This window comes from Micromys minutus, assembly GCF_963924665.1.
Source record: "Micromys minutus genome assembly, chromosome: 25".
NCBI classification, from domain to species: Eukaryota; Metazoa; Chordata; class Mammalia; order Rodentia; family Muridae; genus Micromys; species Micromys minutus.
Genome location: NC_137960.1, coordinates 5445226 through 5464537, shown reverse-complemented (window position 1 = coordinate 5464537; position 19312 = coordinate 5445226). Strand labels below are relative to the sequence as shown.

Sequence of the window (19312 nt, the reverse complement as noted above, 5' to 3'; positions counted from 1 at the left end):
TTTTCCCTCAACCCCTTTAAAGCTTCCTAGGTAACCAGACTCACAGCCTCACTAGGTGCCAACAGTCCCGATTACTGGGACTTCTCACATTTGACTTTGATGTTCTTCTGTGTAGCCCAGACTAGACTGTAACTCACTATGTAGCCAAGGATAACCTCGACTTTTGGTCCTCCTTCCTCTACCTATCCAACTGCTGGCTTGTATTAGCATGCCCCGTTTATGTTTTGCTGAGGACTGAACCTAGGGCTTCATCCATGCTAGGCAGGCAAGCTACCCATTAAGCTATAGCACTGGTCACACTTCTCTGTTTTAGCAATGAAGATTTCATGGTCCAGGGACATCCCCCTTCCCAACCCCCAGCCAACTGGGACACTTGTGTCTTCCTGAAGGGCCCATGTCTGCTGGATGCAGAGTCAGGACCAATCATCTCAGTGTGTACACAGATGAGTCAGGGATAGCCCAGCTTGGGATGAAGTGACAAAGCCGTGGGGTCAGCCTGGGGATGCTGTCATGGACAAGGTTCTTGATGAGCAGCCAGCTGTGGTTCAGTCAGTCAGACACATCTTCTTCATCCGGCCCTTCAGGGATCTGACCACTGGCTGCCCGCTTGATAGCTCTCACCCAGCGGCCCTGCAGCTCCACCGACTCAGCCTTGAACGTGTACTGTTGGCCTGACTGTTGGAGCTGGAAAACCCGAGGGTCCCCCTGGGGGCCTGGAGTCACCTGATAGCCCAGCAGGGGGATGGAGGTGTGAGCCTTTGTGTCCTAGTGGAGAAGAAAGCCATGAGTCATCGTTCCCCAATTCAGCTGCTCCGGACAGCTACATGTGTCTGCTTGCACCAGAAGCCCCCTGAGGGAGGGGGCCTGTTGGAAGATGGAGAAAAAGGAGAAGGGGAAGGAAGAAGAGAGGAGGAAGAGGAGGAAGAAGAGGAGGAGGAGAAAGAGAGGAAGAGGAGGAGAAAGAGAGGAAGAGGAGGAGAAAGAGAGGAAGACGAAGAAGAGAAGAAAAGGAGGAGAGGAGGAGGAAGAGAAGAGGAGAAACAGAAGAGGAGGAGGGAGAAGAGAAAGAGGAGGAAGAGGAGGAGGAAGAAGAGAAAGAGGAGGAAGAGGAGGAGGAGGAAGAATGAGCCTTCCTGCAGTCTGAGCTCAGCTCTGAAGCTCAGTAACCTATAACTTGAAAAAACCATGCCCTGAGAGGACCTCAGTTTCCCTATCTCCCCTGTAGGGCAAATAATACCCCAAGTCCACTTTCCCCTCCCCTGTGAGAATGGGGACGTGGAGCTGGAACGGACATGTCATACCTGGGGGGCTGCATACACATACAGCACAAGAGGGTCATCCCGGGGTATCACACACCAGCTCCGGGGAATGCTCCTGATGCACTTGTCCCCCATGAGCTGCAGGAAGCTGCACACCAGACTCTGGTCAGGCCCTGCTGAGATCTCTTTCTGAAAGTAGAAAGGACAGTCAGGTGACAGAGTGCCCACAAGGTGCCATGGGACGAGACATCGGCCATGGAATTTCACAATCACGACGTTTTCTTTCTGACAGAGGCATTTGGTATGTGACAGGGGGATGGCCTTGAACTCCTGATCATCTTCCCCACACCCCAGGATTCTGGGATTCTGGGATTCTGGGTATATGCCATCATTCCTGACACAATCACTATCCTAAATCTTCGCATGATGCTACTAGGAATGACAGCTCATTTGTCTCTGAGGTTCAGAGACACTCCACCGTGCAGACCTGGTTCATGTTGGCCAACAGCAGGCAGAACCCTAGGAAGGACGAGGTGTGTGTGCTTTCACCAGCAGGTGCCAGAGCCAGGGTTGTCCTCCTAAGCTAGTTAACGGACAGCAATGGGGCCTGGCAAGCATGAGACTTTTGCCCAGTTGGGGAGCTTGGGCAAAATGGACATATGAAAGCCAACTTGCTCATGGAGTGCGTCTCAATGGAAACAGGCCATCTTTCCTCTTTTCACAAGGGACTGTGGGATGTCACTTTAGCCTTCAATGAGAAGACAGTGTAATTCAAAGATGACCATGGCTGGTAGCCTATAGCTCTTGCTCCTGGGTTAGGAAGTGGTTCTAGGAGGGCTTGAAAGCTGGTATCCAGGTCACAGTAGAGATCAGGAAGCTGTATGATGTTAAGGTAACCCCTCTGGACTGGTTTTCGAGGCCCCTTCCAGTTAGAAGGGTGCCTGCAGGAGGCCTGACCCGAGGCTGGGCACCCCCATCTATCACACAAGATCAGTTGGCACCTTTCCGCCTTTGCCTTGCAGAACTGTGGGCCGGACCCTAGGAGCGTGAACCGGAACCGACGGGCCATACTGTTATTGGATGGGAACACAGAGGAGTGGGGGCACTGAACGATAGCCTACAGTCCCTAACTCCTGGCTGTTGTCAGGTCTGGTGTATTTGGACTGGAGGAGAGGGGCTGTCTGTGGGTAGAAAGATCGGGGAGGGGAGTCATGGTGACTTGTTCCTCAGAACACAGAAGAGTTTTCTGCGGAGGGAATTGTGGGACGGACGCTTCCGGTCCTCACCTCCAAGATGCCTCGTCTCTTGTCCTCCTTGCCGTCCGGAAGCACGTTTCCGGTGAGAAACGTGTAGCAGGCCAGGCAGACTCGGTTGGGCCTGTTGCCGTCGTATTTAAGTTCCGCGCGGTAGTCGGAGCACTTGGCACACACTACCTGAGGATGGGGGCGGCGGGGTTAAGGGGGCTTGGTTGGCCACAGGAGCCCAAGCAGAAGGCCAGGGGTTCAAGACCCAGCCCCGCTACACAGCCCTACCTACCCACTTTCTTTCCATGAGCCTCTTACATGGGGCTGGAGCTGGAGGGCTAGGCAGGACAAGCTGTAGCTACCAGAACTTCACTGGCCCCAGCAAGGGCTGTACCCACCCCTCCCTGCCCCCATGAAACAGCAAGGGCAGGGTGACTCAGAGGAGAAAGTGACTGGTTAGGCCACACAGCTAACTGGCAGCCCCGGGTACTCCCAAACAGCGCCTTTAAGGTCCTAGGGTTTATAGCTGGGGAATGTAGCTCAGTTGGTAGAGTGTTTACCTACTATGCACAAAGTGGGGAGAGGGGTGTGTGTGAGAGGGCAAGGAGTGGTAAGGGGTTCAAGACCGGCCTGGACTATGTGAGGCCCTATCTCAAAACAAACAAACAAACAAGCAAAACTAAGTTTGTCACCTGCTATTGAATGCAGGAGCAGAAAGGCCTCCAGGTATTCTGGGGAGTCCAACCACCCAGCTTCCCGCTAAAGGTATGTAAGGATATTCAGCGATACTACGTGAGGATGGGTAGGGAGGTGTGGAGAGAAACTCCCAGTACTATGAGTGTGACTCTGAGGAAGACCGGGGTGCCCTGGGCATGCTGGGTGTGATCACTCTCGGGGAGTCGCTGTGTACCCCGCCTTCACAGGTTGCCTGAGGCAGAGAGGGAAGACAGAAACTGGCAACTGAGCATGAACCGAAAGGGTGACTCACTGGCTCTCCAAAGAGGACTTGCACGGGCCTGAGACACCCAGGAGTCAGGGTGAGGACGCCCAGGCCTACGTGTGTGCCTTGGGACTATATTAGGCTTTTGTTAAGAAATGTAAACACTTCTCATTTCCTACTTATGTCTTCTGTGTGAGTGTACACCACATACGTGTGGGTAACTGTGGAAGCCAGAAAGGGGGTGTCACTGGAGCTGGGGTCTTCTTCAAGAGCACCGAGTGCTCTTAAGTGTTGAGCTATCTCTCCTCTGTCTTTATTGAGAAATTTATTTCCTACAGTTATTAAATACTTATTTTCTCTTTATCAACCTTATTTGTTTTTCTGAAGCAGGGTCTCATGAAGCCATGTTTCAGGCTGACCTGGAACTCACTATGTAGCCCAGGCTGGCCCAGAACTCACTATGTAGTCCAGGCTGGCCCAGAACTCACTATGTAGTCCAGGCTGACACAGAACTCACTATGTAGCCCAGGCTGGCCCAGAACTCACTATATAGCCCAGGCTGACACAGAACTCACTATGTAGCCCAGGCTGGCCCAGAACTCACTATGTAGTCCAGGCTGGCCCAGAACTCACTATGTAGCCCAGGCTGACACAGAACTCACTATGTAGTCCAGGCTGGCCCAGAACTCACTATGTAGCCCAGGCTGGCCCAGAACTCACTATGTAGCCCAGGCTGGCCCAGAACTCACTATGTAGCCCAGGCTGGCCCAGAACTCACTATGTAGTCCAGGCTGACTTGAAACTTCTAAACCTACTTTCTCCTTCCATGTGCTAAGATTACACGCAGGCATTTGGTTTTGAGCTGTTGTTGTTTTTAACATTTAGTGTTTGAGAGCATGTATGAGAGTGTAGTTATTTATGCGCGCGCGCGAGCACGCGCACGCGCGCGCGCACATACACACACACACACACACACACACACACATACACACGAAGACATACACAGGTATTATGGTGTATGTGTGGAAGTTGGGATAACCTTACAGAAATCAGCTTTCCTTTCACTATATGAGTTCCAGGTCATCAGGCTTGGTGGCAAACGCCATCTCCCCTAAGCCATCTAGATGGCATATTATTGTATTTAAAAGACTTTGAATACCAGGGTCTTGCTATGTAGCTTAAGCCGGCAATGAATTAACTCATGGCTCATCTGCTCCCATTTCACAAGAGTATACTTTAGGACTCAGGTGGGGAAACTGAGGCCTGCCCAGGAATCAGCAATTTGCAACACATAAAAGGAGGAGAGAGGATTAGCCACCGCTAATGCCAGGTGCATTCCAAGTAGTGAGACTGGCAAATTGTAGGTAGGTGGGTGCCTAGCAGGGGATAGAGACCCCCTCAGCTCTGGGCAGGTGAACAGAAAGGATCACTGAAGAAAACTTCAGCAGGTTCACTTCTCTGAACCCTCCTCCCCATCCCCGAAGCAGGAAGCTTCACACTGCATCAAGGACGGTGGACACACCCAGGCCAGAGAGTCGGCCAGGACTGGGGTAGGGCTTGAACCTGATGTTGGAGGCAGGAATGTCCTGGGCAAAGGCAGGTCCTGGGTCCCCAGTCCCTTTATGTGTACTCACATAGCCACAAGCCCGGCAGTGGTGGCGCCGACGAGTCAGGGCGTTGAAGGGCTCCTGGCAGCGCATACACATGGTCACCATCTTGTCTCGGACCCACTGAGGCGCTCGGAGACCCAGCTCCTCTGCCTGTGGCTGAGGGAGAGGAGAAGCTGGCTGGGCAGGTGCTTCAAGGCATTTTGTAGCCCTTGGAGGCCCTCCAGCCTCTGGGTTTACTGGCTAACATTCTTACTGTACAGGTGAGGTCTGGGGGGGGGGTCACACAACTTGGGAGCATCACCCAGAAAGTCAGATTTCAGAGCTGAGATCCGAAAGCCCACTTTCAACCCTCCCTGCTTCTCAGACCTGTTCAGAACCACTTGTCCAGCCTCGGCTACGCAGGGGTCCTCCCTGGTCCTCACCCAACTCTACTCAATACTCCAATGGCAGAAATTTTTGTTTTGTTTTTGAAACAGAGTCTCACTAAATGGCTAAGTCTGGCCTGGAACTCACTACGTAGTAGATCAGGCTGGTCTCTAACTCACAGAGCTGGGGTTACAGGCCTGATGCCATGCCCAGCTAAAAGAGAAGTTTTTCTTTCTTTCTTTCTTTTCTTCTTCTTTTTTTAAGATTTATTTATTATGTATACAGCATTCTGCCTGCATGTACGCCTGCAGGCCAGAAGGGGGCACCAGATCTCATTACAGATGGTTGTGAGCTACCATGTTGTTGCTGGGATTTGAACTCAGGACCTTTGGAAGAGCAGTCAGTGCTCTAACCACTCTGGAGCCATCTCTTCAGCCTGAAATTTTTTATTTCTATTTTGAAGGTTTTTTTTTTTTTTTTTTTTTTTGATCATAACACATGAGAGATACCTCTAACTAGGAAACTCCGGCCCTGGTTGACTGGAGGGTAATGTTGGGTGGAAGGGCTTCCTTGAGCCCTTCAAGTAATGTCAATCCTGGTTAGGAGACACTCTTTGTTCCTGAAACTCAGCCTTGGGGTGCAGAAAGTTCCATTACCTTGGGTTCCTGGGTGTCCCCCTGATGTCCCTGGACAGCAACCTTGAAGGTTTCACTTCGTTTCTCGACTTGGTCTATGGCTGCCTGGCAGGCCTGTGTGGGGGTGGGGTTTGGGAAGGTGATAGGGGAGGGGTGCCCAAGGTATCTTGCCCACATCCTAAGTATAGTCTGGAGTAAGCCCCAGACTCTACATGAAGGAGAAGCTGTCAGGTCCAGGTTATGCATGCTACAACCAAGTCTTAAAGAAGTTAGAAGGTTGCTCCCTCAAGGCAGTAGGGCATAGCAGGACTTGAAGCCAGGGCTGGCGTCAAACTCTACAGAAAGACCAAGCAACCAGGCACACCCAGGTATTGGAGCACACAAACACCCTCTCTCTCTCCCCCCTTCCTCTCAAGTAGGCTAGCCTTAGACTCCCCTGGAGTGCTCATACCTGCAGCCAGGAAACCATTTCCTCTCGGGACCTACTCGGAAGGAAAGAGAGAGCCCAATGCTGAGGACAGTACCAGCCAGCTCATCTGCTGGTGCCCGGCAGCCCCAGCCCGTTAGCACCTACCGGGCCTGCAGCTCCAGCGTGCGCTGCTTTCCGGACACCAGGAAGGAGTGCGGGAACTCAGTGTCAGTCAGCTCCCGAACCTGATGGTGGAGGAGGGAGATTCAGATCTCAGCACTGAGGTCAGCAGCAGTCCCGCCATGCACCCGGCTCTGGGCAAACGGGACTGAAGATTTCGGAATTATGTCAGCTGCACGGAAGCTGACCCTGTGTGAAGTGGAGCGATGGGCCTGAAGGGTCACCAGAAATAGAAACTGGACCCCGAGATCACTTGAGTCTATGAAAACTTCAGGGGGGTGTTTCCGTAGCTTAAATGCTTCCGTAATGCAAAGCACAGTCATTCTCACAGGAGTCCTGGGGTGTGGGTCTCATCCTTAAATTACGTGGGCTGGATCTGGAAGCTCAGAACAGGCTTGAGACCTGCCTGAGGTCACACAGCTTTTAAGGGGGCAAAAACGAGGCACCTAGCATTGGGTTTCTGCCATTAAGACCAAGGTTGGATGGATACTCATTCTTACCCCTTCCCCCAGGGCCTAGTTGACCCAGATCTACCCCCAAGCCATGTGCAGAGACTGGCCCAAGGAACCTGAGTCAGACCTTAAGCCCTGGAGCCTTCCCCTGAGGACTCTGTTCCTACAGCCCTCAACAGCCTGATTTCTCTACACAGACTCATATCAGTTAGGGCTAGAATGGTCTGGACCCTGAACCCTGACGGGGGTGGGGGTGGGGGAACAACCGTAAATGGTGGACAATGCATGTAGCCACAGTGCACAGAGAGACAGGCAGAGAGCACCTAGGTGAGGTGGAGCCTCTCTCTGGAAAGGACAGATGCCCTGGGACTAGAGGGGCGGGCGCTGAGGGAGCAGCGGGGGTGGGGAGGTGGGATGGGGAGGTGGGGTGGGGGGGCGGAGACCTGGATGAACTGTTACCATCCCTGTCAGAGGGATCAAGAAGGTGGAGGCCGAAAGCTCGCAGGAGCCCAGGCAAAAAGGAGAAGGTGCTTTGAGAGGAAAGGGGAGCCCCAGGGAGTCCCTGGCCTGAGTCAAGATGCCCTGCAATCCTCATCAGAGCCTCCAGGTTTTGGATCCCTCCTGGGCTGTCTCAACCACACTCTGCAGGTCTGGCTCAGTTCAGGGTCTTTCTATATCCCACACAGTTCTTTGTGCTCATCAGGAGGCTCTCCTGATCCGTGGCCAACTGGCGCAGCTCCAGATCTTGGCCGAACAAGATATTTGACTGCCACCTGCTGGCCAGATTGTAAATCTGCAGTCTATCATATATCAAGATACAGCCTGTTGGGTTATATGTGAGGTTCCTGAAGAGCATGCCTCTGTAACCTCTCCTTTTTCGGCTGGGAAACACAAGGCCAGCTCAGACCACAGACACAATCCCCTCGTAAGAAACTTGGTCCCGGCACCAAGTCATAGGTTGGTAGTTCAAGGCCCACTGTCCTTCGAACTTGACTCAAAAAACAAAACAAAACAAAACAAAACGGTATCCATTTGTTGTAGACAGCTCTTCACAACACACCATGCCCAGCAACGTCCAGCAGAGGGTGCTATGGGGCCGTGAGTGAGACGGGCTTGCCAAATAGTGGCAGCCAAGAGCAGACCCACCAGGAATTTGTGGCCTTCTCATGTGGTCTCACCTGGTGTGAGCCTCACTCTGTAGCCAAGGATGGTCTGGGATTCCCGACGCTCCTGTCACCACTTGCCAAGTGCTGGGATTACAGGTGCCACCACACCTGGGCTGTTGGGTCCTGGGGATCTAATCCAGTCTCTGTGCATGTTAAGCAAACCCTCTACGGAAGGAGCTACATTGCAACCCTGGTTTATTTTTTGTTTCATTTTGTTTGGTTTGTGTGTAGGTTTTTTGGTTTGTTTGTTTTTTGTTTTTGTTTTTTAGATGGTCTCTCTGTGTGTTCCAGGCTGGCTCGGAATTAGCTGCAATCCAGACTGTCCTGAATTTGCAACAATCCTCCTGTCTCAGCCTCCTAAGTGCTGGGACTACAAGTGTGAAACACCATGCCAGGCTGTGAATCTCCTTTAGTTTATGTACCTTTTGTTTCCTCCTGTCTTCCTCCTCCTTCTTCTGAGACCGAGTTGCAATCTGTGGCCCTGGCTAGCCTGTAACTCGCTATATAGACAGTCTAGCCTGAAACTCACTATGTAGACCAGTCTAGAGTCCAACTCACAGAGGTCTGCCTGCCTCTGCTCCCAAGTAGTGAGATTAAACTCGTGGACCATTACATCCAGCCTTGGTTGCTGATCTCTGCTATAGGCTGAGTCTGTTCCTCTGATGTCTTCTTCTCACCTCTACTTACGTCTACCTCCTTCCTCAGTCTTGCTCACTAAGGACCCCTCTCTACCTCCTCCCTCAGTCTTGCTCACTAAGAGCTCCTCTCTACTTCCTCCCTCAGTCTTGCTCACTAAGGGCCCCTCTCTACCTCCTCCCTCGGTCTTGCTCACTAAGGGCTCCTCTCTACCTCCTCCCTCAGTCTTGCTCACTAAGAGCTCCTCTCTACCTCCTCCCTCAGTCTTGCTCACTAAGGGCCCCTCTCTACCTCCTCCCTCGGTCTTGCTCACTAAGGGCCCCTCTCTACCTCCTCCCTCGGTCTTGCTCACTAAGGGCTCCTCTCTACCTCCTCCCTCAGTCTTGCTCACTAAGAGCTCCTCTCTACCTCCTCCCTCAGTCTTGCTCACTAAGGGCCCCTCTCAGACACACCTGCTTACTCTCTGGCCTCTGGGACTCTCTGGCTATCTCAGGATGGAGGCTAGAAGCCTCAGGTAGGGGCTGCACCTGTGAAAGACTCCAGCTAACTCAGGTGGGACACTATGAACCCTCAGGTGGTTTGCACACTCTGGAGACCTTTACAGGATGCAGATGGGAGCTAGATCCTAGGCTTCAGCTGTGGTACCTCAGAGCTTTTGCCTCTGGCTTGGGCACTCTTGCCAGGGTCTGCCACCTGACTTCCAGGGTTCTCAGGGCTGTGACTGATTACAGGCGCTGCCCCACCCCCACCCAGTTTGTACAGTGCTGGGGATGGAACCCAGGCTTCATGCATGCTAGGAAGCACTCTACCAACCGAGGTACATCCCCAGCTCTACAAATGTCCTTGGAAAACAAAAAGAAGCTTAATCCAGGGATGACAATGCCCTACGATAGGGGGATGTGGAGAGGTTCTGTCGGGAGACCATGGGGCTGACCCCACTGTGAGCTCCACTCTAGGTGAAGATACATCCAGCAGGGGCCTGGGCTAGCCTTGCTCTCCAGTCCTGTTCACCTATCAGCATGTGGGCAGGTGTATCAGGGTCCCTTGGGGGTTGCCTAGAAATGCAGAACTCAGGGGGGTGGGGGGACAGGCTAAGGCTCAGCAGAGTGCTTGCCAACCATCTCAGTTAATGGATCCATCCTTAGCAACTTTGTAGAGGGACTCTTCACAGAGAGTACACTGGGCCTCCCAACCACTCAACCTCCGCCCAGCCCCCAACCCTGGCCACTAGACCCACCTCGGGCTCAGAACACCAGCCACACATTTCCATTTGAACCACAGTGGTGCAGACAGCCAGGAAAGCCCTGTGAGGCTGTCAGGGTTGTGAACTGACCCAGAGGAAGCCATGCCACCCTTACAAGGACCTGCTCTGCCCCCTGCTGCCACCCACCCTGGGCCTTCTTCGGATGACAGCTCACCTTCATGCCGGCCACATCGATGCGGGTCCGCACCTGGAACTGGGCACCCACTTGGAGGACACGGGGCACACAATACAGAAGCATGTTGTTGAACTGGGAGGACATGGGGAGGTACGGACAGCAGCTCAGGGTCCTTCCTGTGCCCTGGCCCCCGCCTCTCCCCTCCCTTCTGGTCACATTTTAGGCTGGCTTACAGGGGGTCTGGGGTGGGGTGAAGATGTGGCAGTGATGGGCTCTAAAGGTCCCTCTATTGTGAGCACTGGGGGACCAAACAGCCAGAAGAGCCTTCAGGCTGACAGGAGGTATATACTCCAGATAGCAACAGAAGAGTCTGGTTTCCCAGAGTCTGGTCAGCTAACTTAATTCCTTCCTGCTGTGCTGTCTTTAGAGTACACAGAAGCAGCTTTAAAGCCAACCTGAGCTCAGACTCTGATTTCTGCTTCCCCGGGGCACCCCTGGCTCAGCCACCGGCTGCCCAGCCACCCTTCACCCCCTACCAAAAACAGGTAGCGTTCCATCGGGTCTCTGCGGCGGAAAGAGATCTTGAGAACAGGGCCCTCTCGGAGCAGGGTGTTGGAGGGGTCTACAATGTCATCCTCCAGGCCCAGACGCTGGTACACATCCCAAAGGTCCTGCAGCCGCTCCTGGAGATGGGGCACACCTTCAGCCTAGGCTGGGAAGGGGGTCCCAGCTTCTTGATAATGTGCCTGAGGGGATGGGATGGGGGAGCCGAAGGCAAGGAGGTAGCACGGGGCAGGTACCCTGGGCAGGATCAGTGGATACAAGAACCAAGAGGCAGGGCATGTCCAAGGATACCCCTGCCCCATGCCTACGCCAAAGACAGGCTGCTCACCATCTCTGCAATGGCCGCATTGGAGTGCTGTGCAGCTGAGAAGATCATATCCAGCGCTCCTAGAAAGGGGGCAGAGCCACAGTCATTCCTGGGGCGGGGGCGGGGGTACCTGCCATAACTACTGCTAAGCACAGCCCTGCCCATGCAGGTCAGCGTGGTGTCTAGAAGATGAAAGCCACTCAGGATGGGGACACTGAGGCCACTAGGAAGCTGTGTAATTAAATTAGTGACTTCAGCCTTTTTCTCTACTCCCAGAGCAAAGCCAAGACCTAGAGTGTATGCCCTACAGGTGTAGGTTTGAATCCCAGTCCTGCTCTTTTCTGGACTGTGTGACCACGGGCAACCAACTTAACCTCTCTGGACCTCGTTATCCTGTCTCATCCGTGGCTGTGGTGTGGATACCATGGTTTAAGGGTCAACGATTGATCATCATCAATCGATCAATCTTTAATCAGGTCATCAGAACCGTTTTAGTAGGTCCTCAGGCCAGCCCTCCCCGGCTCCCTGGGCCCCAGAATGTCCTCACTCTGGGCATCTTCGAGGTCTGGGGCCTGGGCTGGCAGCTTCTGCACGTATTCTTTGAGCAGCAGTTCATACCGCGGGATTCTTTGCACAGGCTCCAACATGTGGTGCTGCAGGGTCAGGCTGCTGGAGGCGTCGCTGCGCTTGGGGAGCAGTGAGCAGGGGCGGAAGAATGAGAGCAGAGAAAACGGGGTACCAGGCTTGAGGATGTCCAGAGACCGCTTGCGGGAGAAATGAAGCCAGCGCACCAGGCAGCCGTGCAGGCCCCTCCCGTGCCCCTCACCTGGATGCGGGTGACCACCTCCTGGAAGGGCTGAGACCTGTCCATCCAGGTGGCCAGCAGCTCCGCTGCCCGCTCGAAGTTCCTCACGTACTCGCTGTACATTTTCAGAAACGGGGCGAGCTTCTGGATCACATCCCCAATGCGGGGTGTGGCTGTCCTGAGTTGGAAGGGGGCGCTCTCAGTCTGGCCAGCTCCTGAGCCAGATGCCAGTGCTTCCCCGCCCCTAACAGCCTTTCCAGGACCCTTGGGGCAGATGTAAGGGAGTGGCTCCCTGAGGGTCTACCTCCTCCTTGAACTCTGAGCCCCGAGTCCCTGCCTAGCATCCCTATGAGGCCCATTAGGCCTGCCTGGTGAGACTGCAATGTGTAGCTGACAGAACAGGTTACTGTCTTCAGACACACCCACCAGAAGGGGGCGCCAGATCCCATTCCAGATGGCTGTGAGCCACCATGTGGTTGCTGGGATTTGAACTCAGGACCTCTGGCAGAGCAGTCAGTGCTCTTAACCACTGAGCCACCTCTCCAACCCATATCTCTTGTTTTTTTAAAAGTTCGTATTATTTATTACTATTGTGTGTGAATGGGCATGTGTGCGCACTCCTCTGTGTGTGCGTGCGCGCGTGCGCTCCTATGTTTATGTGTGTGCGGAGGGGTGTGCTTGTAGCATAGCACACATGTAGAGGTCAGAGGACAGCTTAGGGAACCGATTCTCTTTCACTGTGAGTCCCAGCAATTAAAGCCAGGTCTGTGGGCTCATTCAACAGAGCCTTACTGATTTAGTCATATCCCCAGCCCTCCGTCCCGTCTCTCTTTATGTATTTATGTATATCAGTGTTTTGCCTGCATGTATGTATATATGTGCTCTTGTGCATGCCTGGTATCCACAGAGGCCATGAGAAGGCTATTCGATCCCTTCTAACTGGAGCCACACCCGGTTGGGAGCCAACATGTGGGTGCTGGGATTGGGGCTTCTCTAACAATGACGCGAACATCACACAGCCGGTTAGTAAACCAGCCTGTTAACAGATGCCAAGATCAAGGCCAGGACCCAGTCAGTACCATAACATCCCTGAGCTCTTAAGTCACAGGGCCTAGGATGGCCCCGTCTTCCTCGGCTGTGCAAGAGGTAGAGGCCTGTAGGAGACAGCTATGGCCAGAATTAAACTCAAGCACTTGGCCTCACAGGCCCCTCCCCCGGCCTCACAGGCTCCTCCCCCGGCCTCACAGGCCCCTCCCCCGGCCTCACAGGCCCCTCCCCCTAGGTCCACGACTTGGGACCTCACCAGTCATCCACGCGCCGCTGCAGCTCTGGGAGGAAGAACTGAGCGTGGAAACGGTGAATGGAGGAGATGTTGGAGAAGATGAGCTTCACCACGTCCTCAGGGAAGGCCTTGCTGCGGCCTGCCTCCCTCAGCAGCTCCTGGAAGAACACCTGCACAGGAAATCAGTACTTGCTCACACCCTACTCAAGAAGAAGCCACCACCCGCCACCTGCAGGGTCGGGGAGACAGCATGACCCCGGCACAGCGCTGGGAGAGATGGCCAGGAAAGACTGGATTTAGGCCGCCTTACAGATGGGCAAACAAAGCCAGGCGTCCTTAAGGCTTGATGGAGGGAACAAGGGAACAGCCCCATCTGTGTCTTCCTAGGCCTTGGGCATTCCTTGGCTGAAATAAAGGGTGTGTAGTGAGGGAAACCAGTGGGAAAACCAAATGGGGCTACCATATATGAGGATGGATGAAAGGCAATCAATCCATGAGGTACTAAGGGGTTCAGTTCTGAGGTTGCCTCAAAACCACCCGACTGTGTCAGTGGGTTGAGCTAAAGCCAAGTCCTGATATGGTGGGTGTTGGGGAGTTCCCACTGGCCTGGTCAAGCAGGTACAGACGAGCTACATAGGCCTGCTCTGTCTCCAGAAGCTCCCGCACGATCTTCTTCTCTTCAGGTTCCTACGGGGGTGTCGAGGAGAAGGGTGGACAGCTTGGCTTGCCATTCCTTGGAAGACAGTGTTGCTCTGTCTAGTGAGCACACCCTCTGGTATACCAGGGTGTGTCGATGGACCAGCTTCTATAGACTACATCTTAGAGAGGTGCCCTGCTCCAGGGCTGAGCCTTAAGGTTAAGCAGCCTCCACCCAGGCTTTCGTGGGAACAGAGTGAAGGAGCCACTGTGGAAGAGACCTGGCTGCCTGACAGGGAGCCCCCATCTGGGAGGCCACACAGACAAAGGGGAAGACACGTGGAAAAGGGGTTTAGCATCCTAGCTGAGCCATCCTCTGGCCCCTTGGATCTGGGGGAGCATCAAGCTTACTAAAAGTCATAAGGATGGGGCCGCAAATCAACGTGGTTGGTGACCTTATAAGAAGTTAGAGTGACCCTGTGACCCGAGTGACCCTGTGACCCGAGCACAGGGGATACAGAAGCAGGAGAATGTGAGTTCGAGGCCAGTCTGGGCTGCTGGAACCTGTCTTGAATAGGATGAAGAGAGAGAGAGAGAGGAGAAAGAGGAAGAGAGACAGAAGGTCAAGGGGACCTTCTACCCATCCCCCAGTCAGAGTCAGCAGTCCTGAGATCAAATCCTCACCTGAGTCTCTGGCCCTTGACTGGCCCCAGGCTGGCAGGATTTCCTCCAAGCCCCACTTGATAGCTTATTCTTGAGGGAACTCAGGTATGTCCTGCTGACTGGCCGGAACTCAGACTTCAAGGCCTCCCCAACAGGGGGTGCCTCCAAAGGCTCTGGGGACAGGGGTAGCTGGTGTTTGAGGCTATGGGGCTGGTCCTCAAGGCTATGGGGTCCAGGTGCTGCTCCCAGAGTCCTGCTGAGAACAGACCACACTTGAGGGGCTCCTTGGGGTAACTGATGTGAGTCACTGGTGTTCATGGGCTCCCACGTGTCCGGCACAGTGTAGGAACTTGTCAAAACTTCTCAATCTTCCTTAGTCCTCCTCTTCCCTCTTTTTTGAGCCAGAGTCTCTCATACTATAAGCTAGCCTTGACGCCCCTTTACAGTGAAAGATGACCTTGGACTTCTGGTGCTAGGATTACATGCATGAACCACTACATCTGGTTTATATGGTGTGGGGAGCAGGGTTTTGTGCATGCTAAGCAAGCCCTCTACCAACTGAGCCTTGGTCCTGGCACCACCCCCATCTTTCTGACTCTCTTCTGGGAAGGAACTCCATCAGTCCCTAAATGAGTCATTATGACCTGTTTTATTCTCTGGGGAACTATATACTTCCCTGTTTCAAATGCAAACACATCTAGAGAGAACACAGATTTCTCAGGGGGCTTCTTCAGAATTGCCACCACCTTTGGTCTTCATCCTTGCTTTCATGTCTGTAGCTCTCCCGAAACATCAAGGGGAGGTGGAAGCCATAGAGTAATTCAAAAGACATGCTGAAGTTGGGCCCTTTCAGGGACAACTATGCCCTTTACGCCATGACCAGAGGACAAAGTCAGCCTGGAGGGCAGGTCTCCTGTTCCCCAGGTTCAGCCCTCACAGAAAAGATTTGCTGCGCTGCATTTACCAGACCTACGGGCTCCAGAAACCCTCAGGGGCAGGGCTGTCCCTGCCAGGCATGTGTAGGGAAGTAGCCAGGGTGGCAAAACTGGGTAGGTATCCCCATGAGAAAGACAGACAGGGTAACAAAGGCCAGACAAATACCACGCCTCCAAACCCAAAGAGTAGGTCCATGCCGCAGATGTGGAAACCGAGGCAGAAAGGATGGGGACCTTTGAAAGTGGGGCCGGTGAGAGTGGCTGAGGCCCAAACCTCCATGCTCTGCTTGCTGTCTTTACTCCTGATGTCAAGGACAGAGAGACCCAGAGAGCTGAGGTGATTACCTTGGTCACGGGGTGGGGGCGGGGCAGAAGGAATATGGAGGCCCATTCCAGACACAGAAAAATGGAGTGCCTTGGCCTCAGGGTCTGCAGCCAGGGTGGGGGTGGGGTGAGAGAGGGTGCTGAGTCTCAGGTTTTCTCCTGTACATTTGGTTTCAGCTTCTGCATTTCTAAGCACTCAGGGCCTCTGCCTGTTTCCTCTCTAGCCCTCAGTTTCAGATCAGATAGATGCCAAGGGCCTTGCTCGGAGCCTCACACTCCTGATCACGCGCTTCGTCTGACCCACTCCTCTGTTCGATTACTCTACCTGCAAGGTGCAGCCTGGCACAGCTCAGTTCCCCAACAGCTGGCCTACCCACACTCTGGGTGTGGTGCTCCCCAACATCTGGGGCGGTGGGCCAAGAAGGTGGCGGCAAAGAGCTGTCCCGGGTGCTGAAGAGGAGGAGCTCAGCCAAGCTCCTGGAGAGGAGGAGTCAAGCTGCTCAGCTCCGGAAGTGAAACTTCTCCTGAGGTTTATGTAGGGATCCACGTGGAGGCCCCCAAGCACCTCCGGTTCATGGCCTGCAGGTCCACAACACAGCATGGTGGCCTCCCCGGGGCATCTAAAGCCTGTGGCTTTGTGTCTCCGAAGGATGAAACTTTGTATCATAAGTAGAAATCTACCCCTACGTCCTCCACAGGCCCCTGGGCACTGTGCTGTGTTCTTGTGGCTCCCTAGGGCTGGGAACACTAGTGGCTGAGGGTCATTTATCAACAGAGTCCCTCTCTGGGAACTTCTCTTCAGGTAAGAGAGCGGCTTTACCCAGCATCTAGCAGCTGGAGGCAAGGGTACTCAGCTAGAACCACTGGGGTGTATCCAGGTTCTGAGACCCTCTAGGGCAAACCAGGGCTCAGCCCCTCCCTCTACCTGCCCCTCCTCTCTCCTCTCTCTCAGGTCTCACAGCTTCCCCCTAAGTCTCCTGAGGCCAAACCTCTATCTGGTGCATGCTTCCAGAGGCCAGTACCAAAGACCAAACCATAAGCCTACAAAGTGGCTTCACATCTTACATTCACACCCCTCCAAGACTACCCCAGACCACCTCCTGCCCCTGGCTTTGTCTTTTTCCTTCAGACACAAGCATCAGCACAGTCCCCGAAGCTCAGAACCTAGTCCCTGTGTCCCCTCTTTCTTCCCTATGATGGGAACAGAACAAGACACACCTTAGGGCCATCGAGTAAGACCTGAGGTATGGAAGGGAACTTAGGAGACAGGGCTGGTGAGCCTGGCTCTGCTTTGTCTGTGTCTGGCCCTCTCATTCCCATATGTATCCTGGTTTAAGTGGGATGTGCATACATGTATTGGAGACCTCCCAATGCATGCCTCTTGCCCACCCTGTCCCCAAGAGCAGTAGTCACCTGTACTGCCCGGCACCCATGATGGAGGGACCGGGGAGTACCAGGCCAGATAGAAGGGTTCGAGCCCTCCCCCACCATCTGTACCTGCTGTTCTCAAACACAGTCACCAGGTTGCACACTGAGTCCTGCTTCTCACAGGCTCCTTCCATCCTGCTAGCCTGCAAGGTGGTCCTCAGCTACCCCAGAAGCAAGAAGGGAGGCAATCACAGCATCCTCAGTACTCCCTGGCCTCCAGGGAAAGTAGGGCTACCACAGCCTGGAATCTGCCCATCTATGCTCTGACTGCCCTGGGGCAGTTCCTATCTTCAGACTGAAAAAAGAGGAAGTGGTCCCAGTGGCTTGGAAGAGAGGGCAGCACTCCCTGTTGTGGGAGGAGCCTGTCAAGCTCTCTTGACTGTGGGAGGAGCCTGTCAAGCTCTCCTGACTGTGGGAGGAGCCTGTCAAGTTTTGCCCGCCCTCTTGGCGTTTGACCTTTACCTCCAGGAGACTTCTACCCTGCCCTGTTAGAAAAGGCACAAGACAGTGGCAACAAGAGTCACAGGACGTTTCTGGAGCCGGATCCTAGACTGAGCAGCTTCGATGGACATCAGTTCTCTTTATGGGGCCTCAGGGATCTTTCACTTGGTACCATTCTCAGCATCTTTCTCGAATCTGGCCCTGCACACTGCTGAAGGAAACAGCTTCTAGGTTACACATGGACCACAGGGCTGGTAGAGGATGCTTGCCTGGCATGCAGGAAGCCCATGGTTTTATCCCCGGTGCCGTAGAACTTGGTATGCTGGTGCATGCCCGTGGCACCCACTGGAGAGGTGGAGGGGAGAAAAGCAGATGAGTCCAAGTTCTTCCTTGACAACGTAATGAGTGTAAGACCAGCCTGGGATACATGAGATCCTGTCTCAAAAAACCCGGCGTCGGATGCGGTGGGCTTTGAGATGGTTCAGAGGTAAGAGTACTTTTAGCCAAGCCTGGCAGCTGGAGTCTAACCCTGGAGCCCCATATGGTGGAAGGAAAAAAAAATAGGCTTTTTTTTTTCTTTTTCTTTACTTTTATTTTTATGTGTATTTGTATTCTGCCTGTGTGAGTTTATTATACCACATTGGTTCCTGGTGCCCACAGAGGTCAGAAGAGGGTGTTGTGGGCACCAAACCTAGGTCCTTTGTAAGTTCTCTTAACCGCTGAACCAGCTCTCCAGTCAAGAGCAGACTTTCAGGTTGCCTCTGGGCTCCGACCCCCACACACTGTGTCTCTTGTACCCCTCCCCTAAAAATAATGTTTAAAAAATTAGAAGCTGGGCTGGTGGTGATACACACCTTTAGTCCCAGCACCCAGGAGGCAGAGGCAGGAGGATCTCTGAGTTTGAGGGCCAGCCAGCTTGGTCTACAGAGCAACTTCCAAGACAGCCGGAGCTACACAGAAAAACCCTGTCTGGAAAAAGAAAAAAAAAAAAAAAAAAAAAGCAAGCAAACCAAAAACCCCCACAGACTGTGAGGATAGGCAGGAAGGAGTCCTGTGGTCCCCAATACCTTTTTGGATGCATTTGTCTTTCTTTTTTTTTAAGATTTATTTATTTATATGAGTACACTATAGCTGTCAGACACACTAGAAGAGGAAGGACATCAGATTCCAGATGGTTGTGAGCCACCATGTGGTTGCTGGGAATTGAACTCAGGAGCTCTGGGAGAGCAGCTAGTGCCCCAACTGCTAAGTCATCTATCTCTCTGGCCCTACAATGCCAGTTTTATGCTATGCTGAGGACAAAAAGCAAGCCAAAATATCTACCAACTGAGCTTCTTCCTCAGACCTGCTTGCATTTTTTGTCATAAAACACTTAGAACGTAGATAGAATAGAATAATTCATCTCCATGAGCCCTCAACCCACACCAAAGTTCAGTCCCCAGCTAGTCCCAGCCTGTGTGGGCAGGGTCCCCTCCATTTCCCTTCTGTGTCCTTATTAAGCAAACCCCAAATGCCAGATAACATTATTTCTGTATGTATCTACAAGTGGAGGGGACTCCTAAATATCAACACATATCCATGTAAGTGGACACATATCTACACAATTACTATAGTAATATTGTTTTATTGACATGTCTGTTTATACATGTGT

General features: G+C 53.2%; 1 protein-coding gene across 2 annotated transcripts; it reads right to left on the bottom strand.

The window, feature by feature from the left end:
• Nucleotides 1-437: 437 nt before the first annotated feature.
• On the bottom strand, nt 438-17354 carry FGD2 (FYVE, RhoGEF and PH domain containing 2; the record flags this gene model as incomplete). Of its 2 annotated transcripts, none has more annotated exons than XM_080937861.1 (16): nt 438-765; nt 1302-1448; nt 2546-2692; nt 5078-5209; nt 6076-6168; nt 6506-6536; nt 6629-6708; nt 10316-10408; nt 10813-10959; nt 11169-11227; nt 11695-11833; nt 11974-12130; nt 13256-13404; nt 13841-13921; nt 14555-14789; nt 17290-17354. In XM_080937861.1, the coding sequence occupies 16 exons, from the start codon at nt 17352-17354 to the stop codon at nt 550-552; spliced, it is 1971 nt and encodes a 656-aa protein (XP_080793987.1). In that variant the 3' UTR covers nt 438-549. The 2 variants fall into 2 exon arrangements, with proteins under 2 accessions (XP_080793987.1, XP_080793988.1); XM_080937862.1 differs by having other exon boundaries at nt 14555-14786.
• Nucleotides 17355-19312: the final 1958 nt, after the last annotated feature.